General features: G+C 55.0%; 2 protein-coding genes across 3 annotated transcripts in view; one reads left to right on the forward strand and one right to left on the reverse strand.

Moving 5' to 3' along the window:
- The window catches only part of TICRR (TOPBP1 interacting checkpoint and replication regulator), a 33,506-nt gene extending 17,189 nt beyond the window's left edge, over positions 1 to 16,317 (reverse strand). For both annotated transcript variants that reach the window (XM_078880778.1, XM_078880777.1), the window contains exons 1-8: positions 16,145 to 16,317; positions 15,577 to 15,728; positions 14,431 to 14,552; positions 9,760 to 9,844; positions 5,399 to 5,481; positions 3,619 to 3,852; positions 2,631 to 2,715; positions 960 to 1,044 (exon numbers count right to left, since the gene is read on the reverse strand). In XM_078880778.1, the coding sequence (XP_078736904.1) occupies positions 960 to 1,044; positions 2,631 to 2,715; positions 3,619 to 3,852; positions 5,399 to 5,481; positions 9,760 to 9,844; positions 14,431 to 14,552; positions 15,577 to 15,728; positions 16,145 to 16,232 (934 nt within the window). In that variant the 5' untranslated portion in view covers positions 16,233 to 16,317. The remainder of the gene's footprint in view (positions 1 to 959; positions 1,045 to 2,630; positions 2,716 to 3,618; positions 3,853 to 5,398; positions 5,482 to 9,759; positions 9,845 to 14,430; positions 14,553 to 15,576; positions 15,729 to 16,144) is intronic.
- Positions 16,318 to 27,256: 10,939 nt separating this feature from the next.
- Positions 27,257 to 27,843, forward strand: part of LOC144950722 (uncharacterized) — an 85,073-nt gene continuing 84,486 nt past the window's right edge. Inside the window, exon 1 of the mRNA XM_078880795.1 lies at positions 27,257 to 27,341. The gene's annotated coding sequence lies outside the window, so the exon portion shown is untranslated. The remainder of the gene's footprint in view (positions 27,342 to 27,843) is intronic.

A 27,843-nucleotide genomic window follows, 5' to 3' on the forward strand; every position in this document is an offset into this window, starting at 1 on the left:
GGATGAGTTCACGGGGGGATGAGTTCACGGGGGGATGAGTTCATGGGGGGATGAGTTCACGGGGGGATGAGTTCATGGGGGATGAGTTCATGGGGGATGAGTTCACGGGGGGATGAGTTCATGGGGGGATGAGTTCACGGGGGGATGAGTTCATGGGGGATGAGTTCATGGGGGGATGAGTTCATGGGGGGATGAGTTCATGGGGGGATGAGTTCATGGGGGGATGAGTTCACGGGGGGATGAGTTCATGGGGGATGAGTTCATGGGGGGATGAGTTCACGGGGGATGAGTTCATGGGGGGATGAGTTCACGGGGGATGAGTTCATGGGGGGATGAGTTCACGGGGGGATGAGTTCACGGGGGGATGAGTTCATGGGGGATGAGTTCATGGGGGGATGAGTTCACGGGGGGATGAGTTCATGGGGGATGAGTTCATGGGGGGATGAGTTCACGGGGGATGAGTTCATGGGGGGATGAGTTCACGGGGGATGAGTTCATGGGGGATGAGTTCATGGGGGGATGAGTTCATGGGGGGATGAGTTCACGGGGGGATGAGTTCACGGGGGATGAGTTCATGGGGGGATGAGTTCATGGGGGGATGAGTTCACGGGGGATGAGTTCATGGGGGGATGAGTTCATGGGGGGATGAGTTCACGGGGGATGAGTTCATGGGGGGATGAGTTCACGGGGGATGAGTTCATGGGGGGATGAGTTCATGGGGGGATGAGTTCACGGGGGGATGAGTTCATGGGGGGATGAGTTCACGGGGGATGAGTTCACGGGGGGATGAGTTCATGGGGGGATGAGTTCACGGGGGATGAGTTCATGGGGGGATGAGTTCATGGGGGGATGAGTTCACGGGGGATGAGTTCATGGGGGGATGAGTTCATGGGGGGATGAGTTCACGGGGGATGAGTTAACAACGGCAGAGAGAGCGACTGATGAGGGCGGCTCTTCACCTTCGGATGTCTCGGCCTTCGCTGCGTCCGGAGCGGTGGGGACCGGGGCGGATGAGACGGATGAGCCACTCCGGAGCGATCTCTCCTGCTCGCAAAGACGGGGACATCGCTCAGCACTCCGTCATCACCACAGTCACCACCAGCGTACCGTCATCACCAGCGTACCGTCATCACCAGCGTACCGTCATCATCAGCGTACAGTCATCACCAGCGGACCGTCATCACCAGCGTACCGTCATCACCAGCGGACCGTCATCACCAGCGTACCGTCATCACCAGCGTACCGTCATCACCAGCGGACCGTCATCACCAGCGTACCGTCATCACCAGCGTACCGTCATCACCAGCGTACCGTCATCACCAGTGTCCCGTCATCACCAGTGTCATCACCAGGATTGTCGTCGTCAGCAACATTGTTGTCAAAAGCACTGTCATCATCATCATCGTAATCATCATCCACATTGTCAACACCATCATCACAGTGCAACACAAATACAGGCGGTCCCTGTTTTAACGACATTAGAATGTTCGTGTGTGTGTTGAACTTCTTTCGCACAGTACGTAGCCAACCGTGCGAGGTGATGATTGCGAGCTAGGTGATGATGGTGGGATGGGTAATGGTGGTGATGGTGAGTAGGATGATGGTAATGATGGTGAGTAGGGTGATGATGGTGAGGAGGGTGATGATGGTGAGGAGGGTGGTGATGGTGAGTAGTGTGGTGATGGTGAGTAGGATGATGGTAATGATGATGAGTAGGGTGATGATGGTGATGATGGTGAGGAGAGTGATGATGGTGGTGATGATGGTGGTGATGGTAGTGATGGTGAGTAGGGTGGTCACGGTGAGTAGGGTGGTGGTGAGGAGGGTGATGGTGAGGAGGGTGATGATGATGAGGAGTGTGATGATGGTGGTGATGGTGAGTAGGGTGGTCACGGTGAGTAGGGTGGTGGTGAGGAGGGTGATGGTGAGGAGGGTGATGATGATGAGTGTGATGATGGTGGTGATGGTGAGTAGGGTGGTGATGGTGTGGAGTGTGATGATGGTGGTGATGGTGAGAAGCGTGATGATGGTGGTGATGGTGTGTAGGGTGGTGATGGTGAGGAGGGTGATGATGGTGGTGATGGTGAGGAGGGTGGTGATTATGTGTAGGGTGATGATGGTGAGGTGGGTGGTGATGATGGTGGTGAGGAGGGTGATGGTGGTGAGGAGGGTGATGATGGTGAGGAGGGTGATGATGGTGGTGATGGTGGTGATGGTGAGGAGGGTGATGACGGTGGTGATGATGGTGATGGTGAGGAGGGTGATGACGGTGGTGATGATGGTGATGATGGTGAGGAGAGTTATGATGGTGAGGAGAGTGATGATGGTGGTGATGGTGAGTAGGGCGATGAGGGTGAGGAGGGTGATGATGGTGAGGAGGGTGATGATGGTGAGGAGGGTGATGATGGTGAGGAGAGTGATGATGGTGGTGATGGTGAGTAGGGTGATGATGGTGGTGATGGTGGTGATGGTGAGGAGGGTGATGACGGTGGTGAGGAGGGTGATGATGGTGAGGAGAGTGATGATGGTGGTGATGGTGAGTAGGGCGATGAGGGTGAGGAGGGTGATGATGGTGAGGAGGGTGGTGATGATGGTGGTGAGGATGAGGTGTGCAAGCGGGCGGTGCTCACCTTCCTCACCGCGCGGCTCGGCACCTCGATCTGGCGCCGGCTCTGCACCGCCTCGCACACGCTGGGGTGTCGCACCAGCACCCGGCTGCGGCCAAACCCAGAAGAGGAGGACACAGTCGGCAAAGAGAGACAAAGATCCCCTCTCGCAGCCCCAACACACCGTGGGGTCAAGTGCCATTAGCGGGCGTACCATGGGGGTGGGCGGCCAACACCGCTGGCGATGTTTTACACATCGCGCCAGGTACTAACATTTGAGGCCGAGTCGACCTAGGGGAGAGGCCCCCAGGACCGGTTCAGATAATCGTCACCTGTGTTGGTGGCCGTGAGCGGGAATCGAACCCGGGTGGTCGGGCTCGGAGCGCGGCGTGTGCTAACGTCCGCACATGCGGTACCGCACATGCGGTACCGCACACTCAACTCGCACGCGACGAAACAACCTCATATTGCCGTCATCATCACCATCCACTCCGCTCATTTACCCGGGACAGCCTCACGGAGGCTCAAGACAATAAATTGCAAGCGATGGATTCTTCAGCGGTGGGACACGTTTGGGCCAATACTCCTTCCACTGACTTGCAGTGGCGAAATGTTAACTCCCTCGCCCGGTATGCAGGAGGCAGTGGGTTCCATTCCGACCCTGACGCCTGCTGCTGCTGTATATTTGTGTTTGCATGTCTCTCTCTCTCTCCATGTGGTCGCGTGGATTAATCTCCATGTCCCCCGGTTTTTCCCTCCACATTTAGAATGAATGTCACGCGTTTAGAGTATTTGGCTGCTCCAATAAATTTCCCCGTGATGATGACAAGTCGCTTCATTGAGCTATAATTTGTGATTGCCGGGTCCCTTCTGAAAAGAGCTATACATCTCAGTGGGCCTTACCTGGGAAAGTAAAACACTATTTAGTTTAAGGGGTGACCGGAACCAGAGGGGCGGGGGGGGGCGTCGCCCGCAGGCGCGGCCGAGAAGTCCGGGAGAAGCCGGCTCCTACCTGCGACTCCGGCGCTCGCCGATCTCGCTGCGGTGCGACGACGACACGGAAAGATCCCCGGCGCCGCCGCCACTCGCCGGCGCCGCTCCTCCGTCATCGTCGTCCTCGTCCTCCTGCGAGGGCGAGTCCTCGCTGAAGAAGTCGTCCGGCAGCATCTGGCGGAGGCTGCGGGGGACATCCTGCCCCAGGTTGGAGTAGAGGGCTCCCAGCACCCTGGGGACGCGGCTCGCGAACCTACGGGGACGGGTCGGCAGTCGGCGGCGACTTCTCTCACGGCGAGGACAAACTGAAACTTGTTTTGTTTTAACCAGGTAAGGCCCACATTGAGCCACAGGAGTGGTTCTTAGACCCCTCCTCAAAATGCACGATTCGTGGTATATCTGCTGCTGGATGAAGGCCTCTCTATACCATCGACAAAATTTAATTTTTATTTTATTTTACCAGGTGCGGCCTACCGAGCTATACAGCTCTTTTTCACAAGCGACCTGGCTATCACGAACGACAGCTCAACAAAAGTGGCTCAGCATCAAGTAGAAATTCATTGCAGCCAATCGGACGGGAGGGCAACAGTTCACGAAACCGAGGGTCGGCGATTTCCCCCTGCTCAGACGAGCAGCGAGGCAGTGGCGCTCACCTCCTGTTCACAGCCCTGCAGAGGCAGTGGTGGAATCCATAGCACAACACCCATCGACTTCCCCACAAAGTGGTACCTCTTTTATCGACCACAGAGAGATGATGGGCTAAGTCTCAACCCCCTGACCAGGATTTTAACTCGTTGACCTTCCCCATTGCGAGCTCTTCCGCTGAGCCACTGGGCTACGGGAGTGGCGGTGGCTAGGAGATGTTAACTACCTCACCTGGTATACAGAAGCTCGTGGGTTCGATCCTGACCCTGACGCCTGCTGCTGTATATTTGGAGTTTGTGTGTCTCTCTCTCCCTGTGGTCGCGTGGATTTTTCTCCAGGTCCACCACGCGTTTAGAGTATTTGGCTGCTACTACAATTTCCACATGACAAGCCACTTTCATAATAGAGTGCGTATGTTCGTCAGTGTGGATGTTCGTGAGTGTGGTTGTACGCGAGTGTGGATGTTCGTTCGTATCTCGGGGACTGTCTGTATACAGCTAATACGAAGTTAATTGAATGAGCCTCCCTTCTTCACACGGTTGTCTCATACTTCACTGATATTGACCACGTCAAGAAGTTGGAACCGGTACTGGGCTAGGTGCATGCATTCACCAAGACAAAGATCCCCCATATAGCCTTAAACAGGGTGTCGGGGTTAAGCGCTGTTAGCCAGCACCTATGAAGGCCGGTACGACACACGATGGGGGAGGGGCGGAGTGGCCAACCCCAAGCCCAGCCGCCTTTGTCTTCCCAGTGCCGATGTTTTAGATTATTTTGGTGCTATAAATGTCCAAATGATTGACCACTTAGTTGAGCTATCATTTATGGCCAGGTCGCTTCTGAAAGACAAGTTAATACCTCACTGGCCTTTGCCTGGTAAGATGGGGATGGTTGAGTTTCATTTGGATGTGTTTGGGTGAAATGTTTGCCTTTCCAGTGCTTTGCACGACTATCGTGTTGTTTGTTGTTGTAACAATATGACTCCGTGCCCCTAACTGGACACGTGTGAAAAAATAAAGCTTCATAGTTCATCGGATTCCTCCTCCTGCTGCGGTATAAACCACGATTCCGATTCCGATCCACGACGAGCGTCGCCGCCTCGTCCGGAGACGATTCACCGGCGACCCCAGCCGGGGGTGGGAGCGAACCCTCACCGATCCAGGACCTCCTCGCTCAGGAACTTGTTGAGGAAGCCAGGGTCCATCGTGAGCGAGATCGTTCTCAGCAAGTCGGTCACCTGCACGCGGCCGCACAACGCTCGTTAGGAGAGACGCGAGGTGAAGGCTTGGAAGGCGGGGGGCGGACTTCGCGCGGACCGCACCGTTTCACGCCCTTTCCCCCGTCGCGACGACGTCCAGCAAGTTGCAGGATGGTGGGGTGGGGTGGGCGTCCCCCCGTTCACCGCCGAATCTCGTAACGCACCAGCGGCTCGGCATCAATTTTCATTTCAAGGGACGCATGCAGAGCGCCGTTACTCACCGCAGAGAACCGTCGCGACACGGCCGCCGTCACTCCACAATAGCTGGCGCCAAAACTGTGCCACGCGTGCCCCCTCCTGAGTGGCCTTGCGGAAGCCTCGGTACCGATAAAGTTATTTTAGTTTTTCTTACGATTCTGTAAGACTCCTTGAAGGTGGCAGGGAATTGTAAGAAAAACTGATGACGCACGCATACGTCGTCAGAACGTGAAAGTGTTAAGTTAGAAACCACGATCAACGGCATCAATGCGGTAATCATCGTTCTCCAAAGCAACGACACCACAAGTGAAGCCTTAGCTGGAGCCCATCCCTCGTGTACACAGGAGAGCCTCACGGAGGCCCGTGGGTCTTCTCAGGGGGGACCTCTCAAGTCTTCTCAGGAGGGGAGCGACAATTGCTGGGTAGGTTACAATCATCCATAAGAGTCTTTGTTTTGGGTTAGATCGCATAAATATATAAATGTGTCGTTAAACCCGCCACCACCCGACACAGCCAACTAGTAAGGGTTATCACGTCAACAGAACGTGCCAATTCGTCACTAGTACAGCACACCGGTGTGTTAGAGAGCCAAGGCACAACATTTACGACGCTTCGCCAGTAATTACAACTAGCTTCATCAGCCGACAGCCAGATTTGTGGAGAAGTCCATCTGTTTCGTTCCCAAAAAAGAAAGCTCTTATGGATGATATTGGTCGCGAAAGCCTACGTGTTAAAGGTTCCAGAGTAATTTGCGGTGTAGGTTTTCACATGTTGGAGCCTTACACGGCTACCCGGAGGCTTACACTACAACACGGAGACTTACACTACAACACAGAGACTTACACTACAACACGGAGACTTACACTACTACACAGAGACTTACGCTACAACACAGAGACTTACACTACAACACGGAGACTTACACTACAACACGGAGACTTACACTACAACACGGAGACTTACACTACAACACGGAGACTTACACTACAACACAGAGACTTACACTACAACACAGAGACTTACACTACAACACGGAGACTTACACTACAACACGGAGACTTACACTACAACACGGAGACTTACGCTACAACACGGAGACTTACACTACAACACGGAGACTTACACTACAACACGGAGACTTACACTACAACACGGAGGCTTACACTACAACACAGAGACTTACACTACAACACAGAGACTTACACTACAACACGGAGACTTACACTACAACACGGAGACTTACACTACAACACGGAGACTTACACTACAACACGGAGACTTACACTACAACACAGAGACTTACACTACAACACAGAGACTTACACTACAACACGGAGGCTTACACTACAACACGGAGACTTACACTACAACACGGAGACTTACACTACAACACAGAGACTTACACTACAACACGGAGACTTACGCTACAACACGGAGACTTACACTACAACACGGAGACTTACACTACAACACGGAGACTTACACTACAACACAGAGACTTACACTACAACACAGAGACTTACACTACAACACGGAGGCTTACACTACAACACGGAGACTTACACTACAACACGGAGACTTACACTACAACACGGAGACTTACACTACAACACAGAGACTTACACTACAACACAGAGACATACACTACAACACGGAGACTTACACTACAACACGCAGACTTACACTACAACACAGAGACTTACACTACAACACGGAGACTTACACTACAACACGGAGACTTACACTACAACACAGAGACTTACGCTACAACACGGAGACTTACACTACAACACGCAGACTTACACTACAACACGCAGACTTACACTACAACACGGAGACTTACACTACAACACAGAGACTTACACTACAACACGGAGACTTACACTACAACACGGAGACTTACGCTACAACACGGAGACTTACACTACAACACGGAGACTTACACTACAACACGCAGACTTATGCTACAACACAGAGACTTACACTACAACACGGAGACTTACACTACAACACGCAGACTTACGCTACAACACGGAGACTTACACTACAACACAGAGACTTACGCTACTACACAGAGACTTACACTACAACACGGAGACTTACACTACAACACAGAGACTTACGCTACAACACGGAGACTTACACTACAACACGGAGACTTACACTACAACACAGAGACTTACGCTACTACACAGAGACTTACACTACAACACGGAGGCTTACACTACAACACGGAGGCTTACACTACAACACGGAGACTTACACTACAACACGGAGACTTACACTACAACACGGAGGCTTACACTACAACACGGAGGCTTACACTACAACACGGAGACTTACACTACAACACGGAGACTTACACTACAACACGGAGACTTACGCTACAACACAGAGACTTACACTACAACACAGAGACTTACACTACAACACAGAGACTTACACTACAACACAGAGACTTACACTACAACACAGAGACTTACGCTACAACACAGACACTTACACTACAACACAGAGACTTACACTACAACACAGAGACTTACACTACAACACAGAGACTTACACTACAACACAGAGATTTACACTACAACACAGAGACTTACACTACAACACGGAGACTTACACTACAACACAGAGACTTACACTACAACACAGAGACTTACACTCAACAAAGAGGCTTACACTACAACACAGAGACTTACACTACAACACGCAGACTTACACTACAACACAGAGACTTACACTACAACACAGAGACTTACACTCAACAAAGAGGCTTACACTACAACACAGAGACTTACACTACAACACGCAGACTTACACTACAACACAGAGACTTACACTACAACACAGAGACTTACACTACAACACAGAGACTTACACTACAACACAGAGACATACACTACAACACGCAGACTTACACTACAACACAGAGACTTACACTACAACACGCAGACTTACACTACAACACAGAGACTTACACTACAACACGCAGACTTACACTACAACACAGAGACTTACGCTACAACACAGAGACTTACACTACAACACAGAGACTTACACTACAACACAGAGACTTACGCTACTACACGCAGGCTTACACTCAACACAGAGACTTACACTACTACACAGAGACTTACGCTACTACACGCAGGCTTACACTCAACACAGAGACTTACACTACAACACAGAGACTTACGCTACAACACGCAGGCTTACACTCAACACAGAGACTTACACTACTACACAGAGACTTACACTCAACAAAGAGGCTTACACTCAACACAGAGACTTACACTACAACACAGAGACTTACACTACAACACAGAGACTTACTCTACAACACAGAGACTTACGCTACAACACAGAGACTTACACTACAACACAGAGACTTACACTACAACACAGAGACTTACACTACAACACAGAGACTTACGCTACAACACAGACACTTACACTACAACACAGAGACTTACACTACAACACAGAGACTTGCACTACTACACAGAGACTTACACTACAACACAGAGACTTACTCTACAACACAGAGACTTACGCTACTACACAGAGACTTACACTCAACAAAGAGGCTTACACTACAACACAGAGACTTACGCTACAACACGCAGACTTACACTACAACACGGAGACTTACGCTACAACACAGACACTTACTCTACAACACAGAGACTTACACTACAACACAGAGACTTACACTACAACAGAGACTTACGCTACAACACAGAGACTTACACTACAACACGGAGACTTACGCTACAACACAGACACTTACTCTACAACACAGACACTTACTCTACAACACAGACACTTACTCTACAACACAGAGACTTACGCTACAACACAGAGACTTACGCTACAACACGCAGACTTACACTACAACACGGAGACTTACGCTACAACACAGACACTTACTCTACAACACAGACACTTACTCTACAACACAGAGACTTACACTACAACACAGAGACTTACACTACAACACAGAGACTTACGCTACAACACGGAGGCTTCTGCTACAACACGGAGGTGTACCGTTACCTCGTCCACAATGTTGTCGTCGTCGCACTCGAGGGAGCGGAACTGCGCCTGCATTTCGAGGCGCAGTAGTGACTGCAGGCAGCACCTGGGAGGGGACACGAGATGACTCAGAGCCCAATTGCACCGTCTTCGCGAAAACGAGCAATCCGTCGGGAACTCTCGCACAGCAGCGTGCCTCTCTGCCGTGCTACGGCCGCCAAAGTGGAAGTCACGGAGCCACCTTCAAGTGACCTCCGCCCCGCCCTGCATGGCAAGAGGCAACCCTTTCCCAACCACTCTGCATACGAGGTTAAAATTCATCGTGACAGTCAAACTTACACATTTTCTGAATCGTAATTTTGCTAAGTAGAGCACAGCACCAAGTAAAATGTTGAGAATAGGTTTTCCCCTTTTTTCTGGCAACAAAACAGGTGTTAAGATGTTAAAACACCAAACTCAAACCTTTTACAAGGAATCATGTCTGCATTAACCACAATATTTGTGGTCAGAATGCAAAAAAAACATACTCTGATAATATATGCATTGTCTTTGAAACTGACTGGTCCACACCAGACACAGTTTTCTTTTGAGCCGAGTCTCAAACAGTGTCAGACCAGAGGATGCCAAAAGGCGTACAGCTCAAAGACAAGCACTATCAGAGTAATGAGAGCTCGGGGTGAGCAGCTACATAATGGGACCTGAAAGGTTTCAGTTTTGTGTTGCCAAAAAAAAGGGGAAAACCTATTCTCATATTTTGGTACTGGCAAAGGAGGTCCCATCATGATCAAGTAAAATGTTGATTCATAGTTGATTTTTGGGTCAGATCGTATCAGTAAAATGCGTGTCCTAAATACACCTCACCCAGCACAGCCAATATAGTTGTGATATGAAGAAACAATCACAATGCGTTTACCGATTCAGAAGCACAGCGGTGTTTTGTGCAGTCATTGGTGACTCGGCTAAGACCTGGACTCAAACCCAGGTTCTAAGGAGCGCTGGCTCATCGCTCTGAGAACTTCGTCAGGAAGCCTGGGTCGCTGGAGCAGAGCACGCGTGGAGTGGAGCGAGACGAGAGGGGAGAGGCAGGAGAGTGCGTGGAGGGGAGTGGAGCGAGACGAGAGGGGAGAGGCAGGAGAGTGCGTGGAGGGGAGTGGAGCGAGACGAGAGGGGAGAGGCAGGAGAGTGCGTGGAGGGGAGTGGAGCGAGACGAGAGGGGAGAGGCAGGAGAGTGCGTGGAGTGGAGCGAGATGAGAGGGGAGAGGCAGGAGAGTGCGTGGAGGGGAGTGGAGTGAGACGAGAGGGGAGAGGCAGGAGAGTGCGTGGAGGGGAGTGGAGCGAGACGAAAGGGGAGAGGCAGGAGAGTGCGTGGAGTGGAGCGAGATGAGAGGGGAGAGGCAGGAGAGTGCGTGGAGGGGAGTGGAGCGAGATGAGAGGGGAGAGGCAGGATAGTGCGTGGAGGGGAGCGAGACGAGAGGGGAGAGGCAGGAGAGTGCGTGGAGGGGAGTGGAGCGAGATGAGAGGGGAGAGGCAGGAGAGTGCGTGGAGTGGAGTGGAGCGAGATGAGAGGGGAGAGGCAGGAGAGTGCATGGAGTGGAGTGGAGCGAGATGAGAGGGGAGAGGCAGGAGAGTGCATGGAGTGGAGTGGAGCGAGATGAGAGGGGAGAGGCAGGGGGAGCAGAGTGAGACGAGAGGGGAGAGGCAGGAGAGTGCGTGGAGGGGAGTGGAGCGGGATGAGAGGGGAGAGGCAGGAGAGTGCGTGGAGGGGAGTGGAGCGAGACGAGAGGGGAGAGGCAGGAGAGTGCGTGGAGGGGAGTGGAGTGAGACGAGAGGGGAGAGGCAGGAGAGTGCGTGGAGGGGAGTGGAGCGAGACGAGAGGGGAGAGGCAGGAGAGTGCGTGGATGGGAGTGGAGTGAGACGAGAGGGGAGAGGCAGGAGAGTGCGTGGAGGGGAGTGGAGTGAGACGAGAGGGGAGAGGCAGGAGAGTGCGTGGAGGGGAGTGGAGCGAGATGAGAGGGGAGAGGCAGGAGAGTGCGTGGAGGGGAGTGGAGCGAGACGAGAGGAGAGAGGCAGGAGAGTGCGTGGAGGGGAGTGGAGTGAGATGAGAGGGGAGATGCAGGAGAGTGCGTGGAGGGGAGCGAGACGAGAGGGGAGAGGCAGGAGAGTGCGTGGAGGGGAGTGGAGCGAGATGAGAGGGGAGAGGCAGGAGAGTGCGTGGAGGGGAGAAGAGTGAGACGAGAGGGGAGAGGCAGGAGAGTGCGTGGAGGGGAGTGGAGCGAGATGAGAGGGGAGAGGCAGGAGAGTGCGTGGAGGGGAGTAAAGTGAGATGAGAGGGGAGAGGCAGGAGAGTGCGTGGAGTGGAGTGGAGCGAGATGAGAGGGGAGAGGCAGGAGAGTGCGTGGAGTGGAGTGGAGCGAGATGAGAGGGGAGAGGCAGGAGAGTGCGTGGAGTGGAGTGGAGCGAGATGAGAGGGGAGAGGCAGGAGAGTGCGTGGAGGGGAGTAGAGCGAGACGAGAGGGGAGAGGCAGGAGAGTGCGTGGAGGGGAGTGAGATGAGAGGGGAGAGGCAGGAGAGTGCGTGGAGGGGAGTAGAGCGAGATGAGAGGCGAGAAAGGCATGAGAGGGGAGAATCAGGAGAGTGTGTGGAGGGGAGTAGAGCGAGACGAGAGGGGAGAGGCAGGAGAGTGCGTGGAGGGGAGTAGAGTGAGATGAGAGGGGAGATGTGGGAGAGTGCGTGGAGGGGAGTGGAGTGAGATGAGAGGGGAGAGGTAGGAAAGTGCGTGGAGGGGAGTGGAGTGAGATGAGAGGAGAGAGGCAGGAGAGTGCGTGGAGTGGAGTGGAGCGAGATGAGAGGGGAGAGGCAGGAGAGTGCGTGGAGGGGAGCAGAGTGAGACGAGAGGGGAGAGGCAGGAGAGTGCGTGGAGGGGAGTGGAGCGAGATGAGAGGGGAGAGGCAGGAGAGTGCGTGGAGGGGAGTGGAGCGAGACGAGAGGGGAGAGGCAGGAGAGTGCGTGGAGTGGAGCGAGATGAGAGGGGAGAGGCAGGATAGTGCGTGGAGGGGAGCGAGACGAGAGGGGAGAGGCAGGAGAGTGCGTGGAGGGGAGTGGAGCGAGATGAGAGGGGAGAGGCAGGAGAGTGCGTGGAGGGGAGTGGAGTGAGATGAGAGGGGAGAGGCAGGAGAGTGCGTGGAGGGGAGTGGAGCGAGATGAGAGGGGAGATGTGGGAGAGTGCATGGAGTGGAGTGGAGCGAGATGAGAGGGGAGAGGCAGGAGAGTGCATGGAGTGGAGTGGAGCGAGATGAGAGGGGAGAGGCAGGAGTGTGCGTGGAGGGGAGTGGAGCGAGATGAGAGGGGAGAGGCAGGAGAGTGCGTGGAGGGGAGTGAGATGAGAGGGGAGAGGCAGGAGAGTGCGTGGAGGGGAGTGGAGCGAGATGAGAGGGGAGAGGCAGGATAGTGCGTGGAGGGGAGTAGAGCGAGATGAGAGGGGAGAGGCAGGAGAGTGCGTGGAGGGGAGTAGAGTGAGATGAGAGGGGAGATGTGGGAGAGTGCGTGGAGGGGAGTGGAGTGAGATGAGAGGGGAGAGGTAGGAGAGTGCGTGGAGGGGAGTGGAATGAGATGAGAGGAGGGAGGCAGGAGAGTGCGTGGAGGGGAGTGGAGCGAGACGAGAGGGGAGAGGCAGGAGAGTGCGTGGAGAGGAGTGGAGCGAGACGAGAGGGGAGAGGCAGGAGAGTGCGTGGAGGGGAGTGGAGCGAGACGAGAGGGGAGAGGCAGGAGAGTGCGTGGAGGGGAGTGGAGCGAGACGAGAGGGGAGAGGCAGGAGAGTGCGTGGAGGGGAGTGGAGTGAGACGAGAGGGGAGAGGCAGGAGAGTGCGTGGAGTGGAGCGAGATGAGAGGGGAGAGGCAGGAGAGTGCGTGGAGGGGAGTGGAGCGAGACGAGAGGGGAGAGGCAGGAGAGTGCGTGGAGGGGAGTGGAGTGAGATGAGAGGGGAGAGGCAGGAGAGTGCATGGAGTGGAGTGGAGCGAGATGAGAGGGGAGAGGCAGGAGAGTGCGTGGAGGGGAGCAGAGTGAGACGAGAGGGGAGAGGCAGGAGAGTGCGTGGAGGGGAGTGGAGCGAGATGAGAGGGGAGAGGCAGGAGAGTGCGTGGAGGGGAGTAAAGTGAGATGAGAGGGGAAAGGCAGCAGAGTGCGTGGAGTGGAGTAGAGCGAGATGAGAGGGGAGAGGCAGGAGAGTATGTGGAGGGGAGTGAGATGAGAGGGGAGAGGCAGGAGAGTGCGTGGAGGGGAGTAGAGCGAGACGAGAGGGGAGAGGCAGGAGAGTGCGTGGAGGGGAGTGAGATGAGAGGGGAGAATCAGGAGAGTGTGTGGAGGGGAGTAGAGCGAGACGAGAGGGGAGAGGCAGGAGAGTGCGTGGAGGGGAGTAGAGTGAGATGAGAGGGGAGATGTGGGAGAGTTCTCCCCGTGGTTGCGTGTTATTTGTCTCTGGGTCCTCTGCTTTTTCCCCTCCACATTTTGAATACAACATCACGTGTTTAAGAGCATTTGGCTGCCAGTCTAAATGTCCACGTGATGATGATGCTAAGTCCACTTTCGTTGGGCTATCACTTGTGATGGGCAGGTTGCTCTTGCAAGGGAGCCACGTAGCAGCTCAGTGGGGCCTTACACCTGGTAAAATAAAGAATAGTTTAAAGTCTCCTTACTCTCGGGTGCGCGACCGCGGGCTGCTGCTGACACCGCCGTCGTCGCCGCCCCCCAAGCGCCGCTGCCGGAGCTGCCGCCCGTCGCGCAGCAGCTTGTCCCGCAGCAGAGTGGCGCACCGGCGCTGAGCGAGAGAGAGACCGCCTCGGCCAAATCACACGTCGCGCCGCAGCCGGTAGCGCCAATCGTCACGCAAACTCCGGTGATTCTCACGGCGGCGGCAGCAGCAGCAGCGGCTTTTGGCTACTCGTCGCAACGAAGACGGGTCACTGTGCATCGCGCGGCGCTTTCGGACGCGCTTCTGAGGCCGTCTGGAACGCTCTTCCTATTCGGAAGCCACTGGAAGCTATGGCACTTTTAAACCATCGTCTAGATCGCAAACTCATTTCTTTAGAACTGCTTTTTGTGCTTAGTGTTGTTGTCTCCCCCCGCACCTCTGAATAGCACGGTTGGCTATGCACGGTGCGAAAAACGTTAAACATACATCAACATCAACCCAATTCCCCACTAAGTAGCGGTGACGGCACCAAGACGCTTGTGCCAGACTATGTGCACCTTAAGGCCAAGTTAAGTGTTGAACGCCTGCTAGCAGGAGGTCACGGGACAGATGAGGATGATGATGACGATGAGGATGATGATTACGATAATGATGACAATGATCATGGCGATGACAATGATCATGACGATGATAAAGTCAACGACGGTTGTCCTATGGACAGACTTGCCCCCCCGCCATAGGAACGTGGAATTTCCACCACTGCCTCTGCAGGCCCCGATGCTCACAAACTGTTGCTGCTGCCTGGGACACCGACACCAACATCTATTTCTCTTTCGATTTAAAGCTTTCGTGACTGCAGGAAATTCATCTTCTTGGTTCTTTCGGTAAAGTCACGTAGAAGGGAAGTAATAAAATAATAAAAATAAAACTCAGGTGAGGACGGCTGCTTGCGTTGTGGCCGAAACGTCGTGAGAATTATTTTATTATGTTTTATTTTTATTATTTTATTATTTCCCTTCTACGTGACTTTACCGAAAGAACCAAGAAGATCTATTTCTCTAAACAAACTCCGCGGTGCAAGGAGCGGTGAAGCGGCAAGATGGCTGCGCCGCCGCACAATCTCCCCCTCGTCGTTGTGCGAGCGCCCAACCTCGACGTCGCTGGCGCCCTGGGCCTTGAGGAAGCGGCACACGATGGCGACGGCGCTGCTGGCGAACGCCGGCAGCGCCCGGCCCTCGTCAGCGACGTGCAGCACGTAGTCCTGGCTCAGGCGAGACGCCATCGCGTCCTCGTCCTCAAAATCTACACCCGGCGGGGGCGAGTCGTGAGGTCAGGAGAAGCAAAGCACACGCACCTGCTCTGCCGCAGTCACCGCACTCGTGAAAATTACAGACGAAACATCTCTCCGCGCTGTCACATTAGCGCCGTGTTGTCACGTTTGCAACGCCTGCGCGACTGAGGTTGACCCGAGTTAGTTGGAAGACGGGTGGCTAGGAGATGTTGACGATCTTGCCCGCTATACAGGAGGTCGTGGATTCGATCCCGGCCCTGACACCTGCTGTTGTATATTTGGCGTTTGCGTGTTCTCCCCGTGGTCGCTGGTAAGCGCGCGACAGGGTCCACACGCACACGCGCGTGCGTACCGATCTCTCTCTCTCGCGCCCTCGCAGAAAACCACACCCTCGTGCGTCCACCCAGCAGAGAGGGCGATCCCTCACCGAGCTCCTTCCTGGAGAGCGCCGACTTCTTGCCAGAGCGGCGGCGGCAGCCCGGGGGGGGGGACGGCGGCGGCGGCGTCGTCGGCATCGGCCCGGCAGCGCTGGGAGCGCACGTTGATCCGAGCGACGTTCACCATCTGCAGCGCGCGGTTCTGCGTCTTCAGCTTCTGCCGCACCGGCGTGCGCACCTTACCTGCAGTCGGACAATGTGCGTACGTGCGTACGATGAAGTTCTTTCGTACCGTACGTAGACAACCATGCTAATTGGAGGTGCAGTGTTGAGTCTATGGGCAGTGTTGAGTCTATGGGTAGTGTTGAGTCTATGGGTAGTGTTGAGTCTATGGGCAGTGTTGAGTCTATGGGCAGTATGTATATTTAACTTTTTTAACACCGTTCGTAGCCAACCGTGCTAATAGGAGGTGCAGTACGGAGTCGATGGGCAGTGCACGTGTGTGGTGCCAGGACATGCGCCGGCACACTTTGAACACCTTGGTACGAATCAACACATGCATTGTGAGCGTGAGAGTCAAGTTTGTATCGATGCATTGTCACCCGCTTGACAACTAACAATACGCGTTACGACAGTTGCTCCCATCCTGCACGCGGCGTCACTGCAGAGGATCAAACACGATGAAAAGAGCGAGAAGCCAGAGAGCGGACTCCACATCGCAGGACAAACGTTCCGCTGGGTGTACGGCCGCCATGCGGATCTCTCACGCTCACCCTGCTCCTCACCCCGCTCAAACGAGCCCTGCCCCTCCTCCTCGCACGCCGAGCTGTACAGCGTGCCGAGCATCAGCGCGAGTTCAGCGCTGCCCGGGTCGGAGCGGCCGCCATCGCCACGCGCGGGAACACCTCCGGCAGCCTCCGCCGCCACCGCCGCCGCCGCGAGGGACCTGCAAGGGCACGCGTGGCGAAAGTCTGACTCCACGCGACGGCGAGGACGCACACGGCGCACATGGGCGCGTCACGCACGGCGCAACCTGAAGACACGACGGGATGGCTACGCGTTAAATAATCACGACCGAAACACAATGCACCGGTCGCCCATCGCAAACTGCCACTGCTACCAACGCCAACGCCCGCCATTTGGCAGGAAGTGACGGTGACGTTACTACGGTGCACGTGCCAGGCCAGGCGTGCTTTGAGGCCACGTGAAAGTGTCGAAAGGCACGCTGCTGACAGGCGGTCACAGAACAGAACCCAGCACCGTCTGGCGCGAGATGGCCGGCCACTCACCGGCACGCCTGCGCCAGTGCCCCGCTGGCCCCCGCGAGCTCCGGGTAACGCTCCTCCACCACGCAAGCGCCACCGCCTCCACCACCGCCCACTGCTTCTCCCGCAAAGAAGTCTGGCAACCCGGGCTCGGGGTCAGTGGCTGAGTCAGAAACACGGACGCACGAAAGGAAATATCGACGAGAGTATACATGTTATCCCGCACCGACACACACGCGGTCACGCAGACAGAGTCGGACACCGGAGGCGAACTGTGGCATTAGCTCATCATAAACAAAGTTTTACTTTACCAGGTAAGCGACCCTGGCTATGATAGCTAAACGAAAGTGGCTTATCATGTGGACATTTATAGAAGCCAAATACTCTTAACTCATCATTTTGATTCTAAACATGGAGGGAAAAACCGGAGGACCCGCAGAAAAATCCACGCCACCACAGGGAGGGAGACACGCAAACCCCAAATATAGAGCAGGCGTCACCGTCGGGATCGAACCCACGACCGCATGTATACCAGGCGAGGTAGTTAACATCTTCCAGCCACCGTGGCGCTATGGCAACACCATGGCACAGAGCAGCACCGACAACTGCCGGAATACAAACCCGGGATCCCAGCAACGCTGGGATCCCGGGTTTGTATCCGGGTTTTCAGCCGCCTTACCACAGCGATTACACCGGGGTATCAAGCGCAGTGAGATGATGGTCTCTGCCCGGTTACCGTCGACTAACAGAGAAACCCCACAGACTCGCTTAGGGACCCGGAGACTGAGACAGAGACCTGCAGATTCACACAGACTGACAATATCAGACCCAGGTGAATTGAAGCTCTGGGTTTCACCAGTTTTTGAGCTGTGATTAAACTGGGTTCTCAAGTCTCAATTGAAAACTAATTTCTTTCAAACTGCTTTTTGTGTTTTAGTTTGTTATCCTTCCCCCATCACCACTGATTAGCACGGTTGGCTATATACGATGCGAAAGAAGTTCAACATACATATACACTGCCCAAAAACTAACACTACCCATAGACTCAAGTGCCCATAGACTCAACACTGCCCATAGACTCAACACTGCCCATAGACTCAACACTGCCCATAGACTCAACACTGCACCTCCCATTAGCACAGTTGGCTACGTAGTGATGTTTTAAACCTGGTTACTGATGACTGCGCAAAAAAACACAATGTTAAATATAGTTATAAACTTGAGGTCGCTCCGTGATATCCGCTCCCACGGGGCCGTTCTCTAACACGGAGGGTTGCAGAACCCCGCGAGAGTTCCACGTCGGGCTCTCGGCCTCGCGACGCCGACAGGACAACTGGGAGTACAATTGGAGAAAGAGAGACAACAAAACCAACAAGGTTATCAAAATACCGCCGCTCGTACCAGCCGAGAGAAACGTCCTCCAGTCGGGCTGCGAACCGCCGCCCGCTCGCTCGAGGCAATCGAGGAGCGACTCTTCGCCACGGGCGTCAGGCTGGCACGGGGGGATGGGTGGAACGTCCCCCTGCCGCTCCTGCCGCTCCTGCCCCTGGGAGTGTCCGTGCTGCGGGCTCAGCGTGCGGTCGCACCGGATGAGGCAGAGCAGCGCCGCAGTGGGGGTGGCTGGGTAGAGCAGGCCAAGGGCGGGCACAGCGCACCCCGTCATGAGCACCTCCACCACCTGGGAGACACGACCGATAGGGAGAGAGAGATCCAGCACTCGCTTACTCACTCGCTCAGTTCACTGGCAGGTTACGGAAGACCCGACTTACTGAAATCCGACTTTACGGAAATGCTCAGAGCGAAGCGAGGGGTAAGGCGGGGCCGCATAATACCCGAGGCGGTGGTGAACTGTATAGCACTCGAAGTCACGCTGTTACGCTGTCACGCTGTTACCGTGAGTATACTGCATCCGCCACAGCATCTCTTTTCCTTTTGTAGCATTACATATTTGTTTGTTTTCTATGCTTCGTGGAATTTATACAATTGGACACAGTATATGTTCCATTAGTTTAATTATGGGTAGTATTAGGGTAGATATTCGATCAAATTAAAGAATCCTAGGAAGTGCAGAGCGATACAATACAGCACGATACATTACTGAGATAAAACTGTAGAGGCACAGCTATTTCCAGATACAGCTTTTTATCTTGATTTTTGGGGGAAGTTGTTCAGTTTCCAAAATGCAGACAATTCGGGTTATGGATATTTCTTGGGAACCTAACACTTCCGTAACCCGGGGATTGCCAGTATATGTAACATGAACTTTTCTCGTACCGTACGTAGCCAACCGTGCTAATCGGAGGTGCAGTGTTGAGTCTACGAGTAGTGTTAGTCTATGGGCAGTATGTATGTATGTTGAACTTGTTTCACACAGTACGTAGCCAACCGTTCTAATCGGAAGTGCGGGGTAAGGACAACAAGCTAAACACAAAAAAAGCAGTTCTCACAAAATGAGTTTGTCAATCTAGACGATTTAAAAGTGCACATCTCCAATGGTTTCCTAATATGGGAAGAGCATTCCAGATGGCCGCAGAAGCGCATCTGAAAATGCGCGATGCGGTAACCGTCTTTGCTCGATGGCCAGCCAAACCCGCTTGCTGCTACGAGGATGACCGGAATTTCCGCGACGATGCACAATGACAAAACGACGATGACGGTGACGATGTTGACGGAGACGTGTACGCGCGTGTCGGACTCACCAGGAGTAAATCCAGCGAAGCGAGAGTTCTCATCGTCTCGGGGAAGCTGAACTCCTCTCGAGATGCCACGTCCCCCATCGTAGCGCCGGCGGCGTCGGCACTCCCCTCCCCGTGAGGACACGCCACCCAGGCTCGTGTCACGCCCAAGCCGCCCGCGCCCAGCGCCGGCCGCTCCACAGTCCCACGCAGCAGCAGGCGGACGGGCGATGGGGGCGACGACGCGGCAGTGGCGAGCACCAAGGACAGGCTGCAGCAAAGGCGGTCGGCGCCGCCGGCTGTGGTGAACACAAGGGGAAGCGTGTCTCTCTCTTGCTCTCTCTCTCTCTACCGTGTGTTAAGAGTAGGAGTGGAAAGATACATCGATGTATATGGACCTTCCTTTTTCAATACAGTCGTACTTTTCCCAACGGTGTTTGATCGAACACGTGCGTCGGCTGTACACGTTTTACTTCACGATGGACGTTTTCCGGCACCGTGGGGCGATGTTTCGGCTATACGTGGTTTGACACTGCTAACATTCTCAAGTAGTGTGCGGTCCGCTCGTACTGTTGATGCGGCAGATTAATATATTTCGTAATCTTTTATGAAAGTGTTGTTAACTTGCAACCCGAGTAACCTGCCCACGGATAAATCAAAAGTTTTGGTTGTCACCTGATGAGGCTGGTTGTAATTACCAGTGAAACGTAGTACTCGAATTGTGACTTTACTCTCCAACACACCAGTGTGCTGAACTCGTCACGAATTGGCATGTTTTGTTTACGTGCTAAACCTTATTAATTGGCTGTGTCGGGTGGTGGCGGGTTTAACGACACATTTATATTTATGCGATCTAACCCAAAAAACACTCTATTACGGATGGCATTGCTCGCGAAAGCCTCCTACTACTACTACGTGTTAAACAAATCAAAAGTTAACAGCAAACACCCCTCCCAGGTCTGGTTACCATCTCTGACGACGAGTGGCACCAGCGGTGCAGCAGCCGGCTTGGCGGGGCGACCCCCCTTGGTGAGGTAGTGACCCAGCAGCGCCGGCGCAGGGAAGGTCGCGTCCGCCGTGAGCCACCGTCGCCACATTTTCTTGCCGGCGCTCCCACCGGCACCCTTCCGCGGCAGCAGTTTCGGCACCAGCTCCGTCTCTGCGCCGTCCTGGTGGTGCCCGTCACCCGCTAGCAGCAGCAGGGCCTCCAGCGGGATGAGGCTGCCGCTTGGGCTCAGGGCTTCTGCCACCATTGCCGCACCATCGCGGTCCGGGCTGCCCAGCACCTGCAAAGGGGTAACAAATGTATACGAGTCGTGGAAACGTTTACACGATTTCCGAGTCAACAAACGCCACAAAACAGCGATTCCAACAACAATCACGTTCAACTGTGTTTTACCAACATTGAGAACCAAGTAGTACTTCTGGTATTCAGAAGCACTTGCAATTACTGTTCAGTACGTTCATCGGGCTCTGGCCTGACGTGGAGCTGCACGTACATCCTTTTATATTCTAATATTCCGTTAGGGAAGCCCTCATCCAGCAGTGGAGTTACATAATTTAGAAACGATGGCACGATGACTGAAACAACACGTTTCAGTGTAGCCACTACACTGGGTTACGGGTTCGCCACCGGGCCCAGCCCACGGTGCTGGTTGGGGTTTCCGCACCTCCGCCAGAGTCGTGGTGTCTATCCAGTGCAGCCGGATGCTTCGGCTCGTGGCGAGGAGGTTCCCGAGGGCCGTCCGAGCCTCGGCCCCGGGCCCCAGGAAGGCGGCGAGCGCCTCGCGGCTTTGCGGACACGGCGCGAGCAGCAGCAGAAGATTCGTGACCTCGCCCGACTCCTCGTCGTCGTCGTCGTCCCCCTGGGCGGAGGCGCCCCCGTCTCGCCTCTGCCCGTTCGCTCTCCTCTTCGCCGCCGTCTTCACGGGCGAAGCGATGAGAGGCCGGTCCCACGGGAAGCCGAGCAGCGCCTCTCGCAGCGCGGCACGGAGGGGCCCGATCCCACCGAACGGAACTTTCCCAGCGGAGTCGCCGGCAGCGTCGGAGCCCCGGACGCAGCCTCGACCACTGCGGCCCTCGTCACGGTCTCGAGCGGGCCCACACACACCACCAGCCGCGACGTCGCCACTGCCAAAACAAACTCGGCAGCCTCGACCATTCCCGCCGGCTCTTGCGGCTCCTCCACCACAAACACGACACGCCTCACCACCAACCCCGTCGCCAGAAGCACTGCCCACCGCGTTCGCAGCAGCCTCAATGGCCCCTCCATCAACGCCGTCACCAACGTCTCGGCCAACAGCACCAACCCCTCCATTAACACCGCCTCCACCAGTCCCACCTCGACCACCGCCTCCACCATCACCGCCTCCACCAGTCCCACCACCACCATCACCGCCTCCACCAGTCCCACCTCCTCCACCATCACCGCCTCCACCAGTCCCACCACCTCCACCATCACCGCCTCCACCAGTCCCACCACCACCACCTCCTCCACCATCACCGCCTCCACCAGTCCCACCACCTCCACCATCACCGCCTCCACCACCACCACTGCCTCCACCACCGCCTCCACCATCACCGCCTCCACCACCACCACCGCCTCCACCATCACCGCCTCCACCACCACCACCACTGCCTCCACCACCGCCTCCACCATCACCGCCTCCACCACCGCCACCACCACCACTGCCTCCACCACCACCACCGCCTCCACCATCACCAGTCTCGCGGCTCAGCTCCCCCAGCTCCGCGTCCAGCGCTTGCAACGCGCGGCTGCTCACGTCTCTGAACTCGCGCACGCGGCACGCGACCAGAGAAGCCGCGGCAGCTGAACACGACGACGACGACGACGAGGAGGCTGAGGAGGAGGAGGCGGCCGCGTGCCGCGCGTGGCCCAGGCCCCAGCTCACGGCGTCCGGCCCGAGGCGGCGGCGCAGCGCTCCCAGCAGCCGCGGCGCCGCGGAGCGCGCGGCCTCCGCGGCGGACGCGGCCTCCACCACGAACACCAGCTGGTGGTGCGCCGCCATCCCTCGTCTACTTGTTGCGTTCGGCTGTTGTTTGGTTGTTGTTTGGTTGTTGTTTGTTGTTGTTGTTTGTTGTCGTCACCGCGCGGCGAGGGCTTCTCGCGCGGTGGCCATCTTCGTGCCGTTTGAACCTCCTCCCGACAGCCACCGCGCGCGCGCGCGCGCCACTGCGGCAGGTGACGTCACGTGCGTTAAAGCAGGAGGATGACGTCAACCAGACGGTATGGGAGAGTGACGTCACGGCGCGTGCGGGGTGACGTCAGAACCACCACCTGCAAGCACCAAACGCCGTTGTTGACAAAGACCGTGACGTCAAAACGTCGCGCTAACCACGCTGCCACCGCACCGCACGTGACGACAGCGCTTGTGTGCCAGGCTAGGTGCACTTCGAGGCCGTCACATGGAAGTGGACTATGAGACTCCGGGACAGACCCGGGCGTGATGGGGTTGACTGCTGGAGGCAGGCACGGCAGTCAGTCAGCCCCTCGTTGTGCCAGGCTAGGTGCAGGTCGAGGGAGGCGTTAACTCCCTCGCCCGGTATGGAGGAGGGCGTCGTGTGCTCCGTTCCCACCCTGACAACAACAACAACAACTGCTTCTGCTGCTGCTCCATTGGAACCTCATTTGCCAGTAAACAATATGATAATAGTTGTTTTACCCTTCTATCTGGCAACAAAACTGACACCTTTTTTTTACAAGGAGTCATGTTTGCATAGACCACAATACCTGCAGCCATAATGCAAACACATCAACTTCAAGGACAGTGCATATATTATCAGAGTTATGTTTTTTGTTTGCATTATGGCTGCAGGTATTGTGGTCTATGCAAACATGACTCCTTGTAAAAAAAAGGTGTCAGTTTTGTTGCCAGATAGAAGGGTAAAACAACTATTATCAACTGCTGCTGCTGTTTATTTGGAGTTTGGGGCCGTCCATAAATGACGTCACGCACCTGGGGGGGTCAGACATTTGTGACGATGTGTGACGAGGGGGGGGGGGTGAGAAATGTGACGTCACATCAAAATGCGCAACTTTAAATAAATATAGACAACACGTTCTACTTAATTAAATATACTTTGCAAATAAATGTTTTCTCCTACAACATCAGAGTGCAGCGCCACATTAAATACGCACTACAATGACAATAGTTTAAAGCGATTTGAAGCATGTTTTATTTTGGGTGGGGGGGGGCAGAGCTTTGTAAAGTCATATTTGAGGGGGGGGTCTGACTTTTTGTGACGCCGTGTGACGAGGGGGGGGGTCAAAAATCGTTCAAAATCGCGTGACGTCATTTATGGCCGTCCCTTTGCATGCCTCTCTCTCTCCCCGTGGTCGCGTGGATTTTTCTCCGTGTTTCGCTTTTTCAACGCTTTTACTTCATCTTGATTCCTCTGTGTGTCTGGGTCAAATCTTGTAATCAAAACTTCCTCCACTTCCCGTTGCCCAATCAATTCCACATTTTTCACACGGACCCAGATCCCCTGACAGTGCGTGCCTGTATCAAAATCGGCATCGATTAATCAATGAATTCGCTACTTTATAGCAATTCTCATTTTGTGTGGACGCCACGCGGTTGTTTGGGCGCCATTGACGCACCCCTCAAAGGCCGCGAGTTCAACGAAGTTGTTAACGAAGCCGTCGTTTAAAACGAGTTTATTCCCTCCACATTTACAATGAATGTCACGCGTTTGGAGTTTCTGGCTGCTACTATAGATGTCCACGTGATGATGACGATGATGACGATGATGCCCCCTGCACGGGCTATCGTTTGTGGCAGCTTCTGAAAAAGTGATACAGCTTCGTGGGCCTCACCTGAAACACACATTCATATTTACGCGATTTAACAAACAAAAAGAGACTTTATGATGAAAAAATTGTTGAGTTTTTGACCGCAGGTGCTATGCTTTGCCTGGCTGAGTCAATGTAGTAGGTTTATAATGTCAGCAGAGGGCAGTAGCGCTAAACTACATTGTCTTATACTGTGACCATATACTCCAACCCGCACTGACCAGGATGGTGAAGTATGGTCAAGATCAGCTGGCAGATGCAGTTCCTATGCACGACCCCATGGCCACCATCAATCGCCCCTCGATCAACAACCACCACCACAACAACCACCACAATCAGCACCGATACATGAACATTATCGCCCAAACCACAACCACTAACACCCATAATCACCACCAACGGCCATTCACAATCGTGCCATCATCTGCATTGGAGCAACATCATCCACCCATTGATCATCATCAGCAACCAATCACCACGACCAATATCGTCATCATTCACCCCCACCCCATGCCTCCATCACTACCATCCACCACCACCATCATCATCACCATCACACGCCCTCAACCATGAGCACCATCATTCTCGGGAATATTGATGTTGGAGGAATCCGATGAGCTATGAAGCTCTTTCTCACAGGTGTTCAGCATCATCATCCACCTTCAGAATGCCACCAACATCTGGGCCATCGCCATCAGTGTTGGTGGTGGTGCGATGGAGATGACTGAATGATGTGGTGGTGATGATGATGACCATCACCACCATCACCACCACCTCCCATCACCACCACCATCACTACCACCCATCATCACCACCATCACTACATCCCATCACCACCATCACCACCACCACCATCACCACCACCATCACCACCTCCCTTCACCACTACCTCCCATCACCACCACCACCATCATCACCACCATCACCACCTCCCATCACCACCACCTCCCATCACCACCATCACCATCACCACCTCCCATCACCACCATCATCACCACCACCCCCACTACCTCCCATCACCACCATCATCACCACCACCATCACTACCTCCCATCACCACCATCACCACCTCCCATCACCACCACCATCACCACCTCCCATCACCACCATCACCACTACCTCCCATCACCACCATCACCGCTACCTCCCATCACCACCATCATCACCACCACCACCTCCCATTACCATCATCACCACCACCCCCACTACCTCCCATCACCACCATCATCATCACCTCCCCCACTACCTCCCATCACCACCACCATCACTACATCCCATCACCACCACCCCCACTACATCCCATCACCACCATCACCACCACCCCCACTACATCCCATCACTACCATCACCACCACCCCCACTACATCCCATCACCACCATCACCACCACCCCCACTACCTCCCATCACCACCATCACCACCACCATCACCCTCACTACCTCCCATCACCACCATCACCACCACCATCACCCCCACTACCTCCCATCACCACCACCATCACTACCACCCATCATCACCACCATCACTACATCCCATCACCACCATCACCACCACCACCATCACCACCACCATCACCACCTCCCTTCACCACTACCTCCCATCACCACCACCACCATCATCACCACCATCACCACCTCCCATCACCACCACCTCCCATCACCACCATCACCATCACCACCTCCCATCACCACCATCATCACCACCACCCCCACTACCTCCCATCACCACCATCATCACCACCACCATCACTACCTCCCATCACCACCATCACCACCTCCCATCACCACCACCATCACCACCTCCCATCACCACCATCACCACTACCTCCCATCACCACCATCACCGCTACCTCCCATCACCACCATCATCACCACCACCACCTCCCATTACCATCATCACCACCACCCCCACTACCTCCCATCACCACCATCATCATCACCTCCCCCACTACCTCCCATCACCACCACCATCACTACATCCCATCACCACCACCCCCACTACATCCCATCACCACCATCACCACCACCCCCACTACATCCCATCACTACCATCACCACCACCCCCACTACATCCCATCACCACCATCACCACCACCCCCACTACCTCCCATCACCACCATCACCACCACCATCACCCTCACTACCTCCCATCACCACCATCACCACCACCATCACCCCCACTACCTCCCATCACCATCACCCTCACTACCTCCCACCACCACCACCGCCCGCGAGCGCCGCCTACCCTGCACCCCACGCCGCCGCTTTGCGCCATCGCCAAACAGCAGCAGCGGCAGCTCGTCTTCTTCCCCTTCCCCAGCGGTCCCCTTCTTCCCCAAGGGGGTCCCGCCAGGGTCGAGCGAGCGGGGGCCGAGGGGACCCCACGGGACCCCACGGGGGGGGGACTCAGCGGCGGCTGCGGGAGAAGCGCGGCGGGTGCCGGGCAGCGACTCCCGCACGAGCCTCACCACGTGTCGCGCCCTGCAGCCTCGCAGGGTGAGTGGTGAGCAGAGGGTGAGTGGTGAGTGGGTGGTGAGTGGGCAGGGTGAGTGGTGAGCGCAGGGTGAGTGGTGAGTGGAGGGTGAGTGGTGAGTGTGCAGGGTGAGTGGTGAGTGGGCAGGGTGAGTGGTGAGCAGAAGGTGAGTGGTGAGTGGGCAGGGTGAGTGGTGAGTGCAGGGTGGGTGGTGAGTGGAGGGTGAGTGGTGAGTGTGCAGGGTGAGTGGTGAGCGCAGGGTGAGTGGTGAGTGGAGGGTGAGTGGTGAGTGTGCAGGGTGAGTGGTGAGTGGGCAGGGTGAGTGGTGAGCAGAAGGTGAGTGGTGAGTGGGCAGGGTGAGTGGTGAGTGCAGGGTGGGTGGTGAGTGGAGGGTGAGTGGTGAGTGTGCAGGGTGAGTGGTGAGTGGGCAGGGTGAGTGGTGAGCAGAAGGTGAGTGGTGAGTGGGCAGGGTGAGTGGTGAGTGCAGGGTGGGTGGTGAGTGGAGGGTGAGTGGTGAGTGTGCAG

The sequence above is a fragment of the Lampetra fluviatilis genome, chromosome 59 (assembly GCF_964198595.1).
Source record: "Lampetra fluviatilis chromosome 59, kcLamFluv1.1, whole genome shotgun sequence".
NCBI lineage: Eukaryota > Metazoa > Chordata > Hyperoartia > Petromyzontiformes > Petromyzontidae > Lampetra > Lampetra fluviatilis.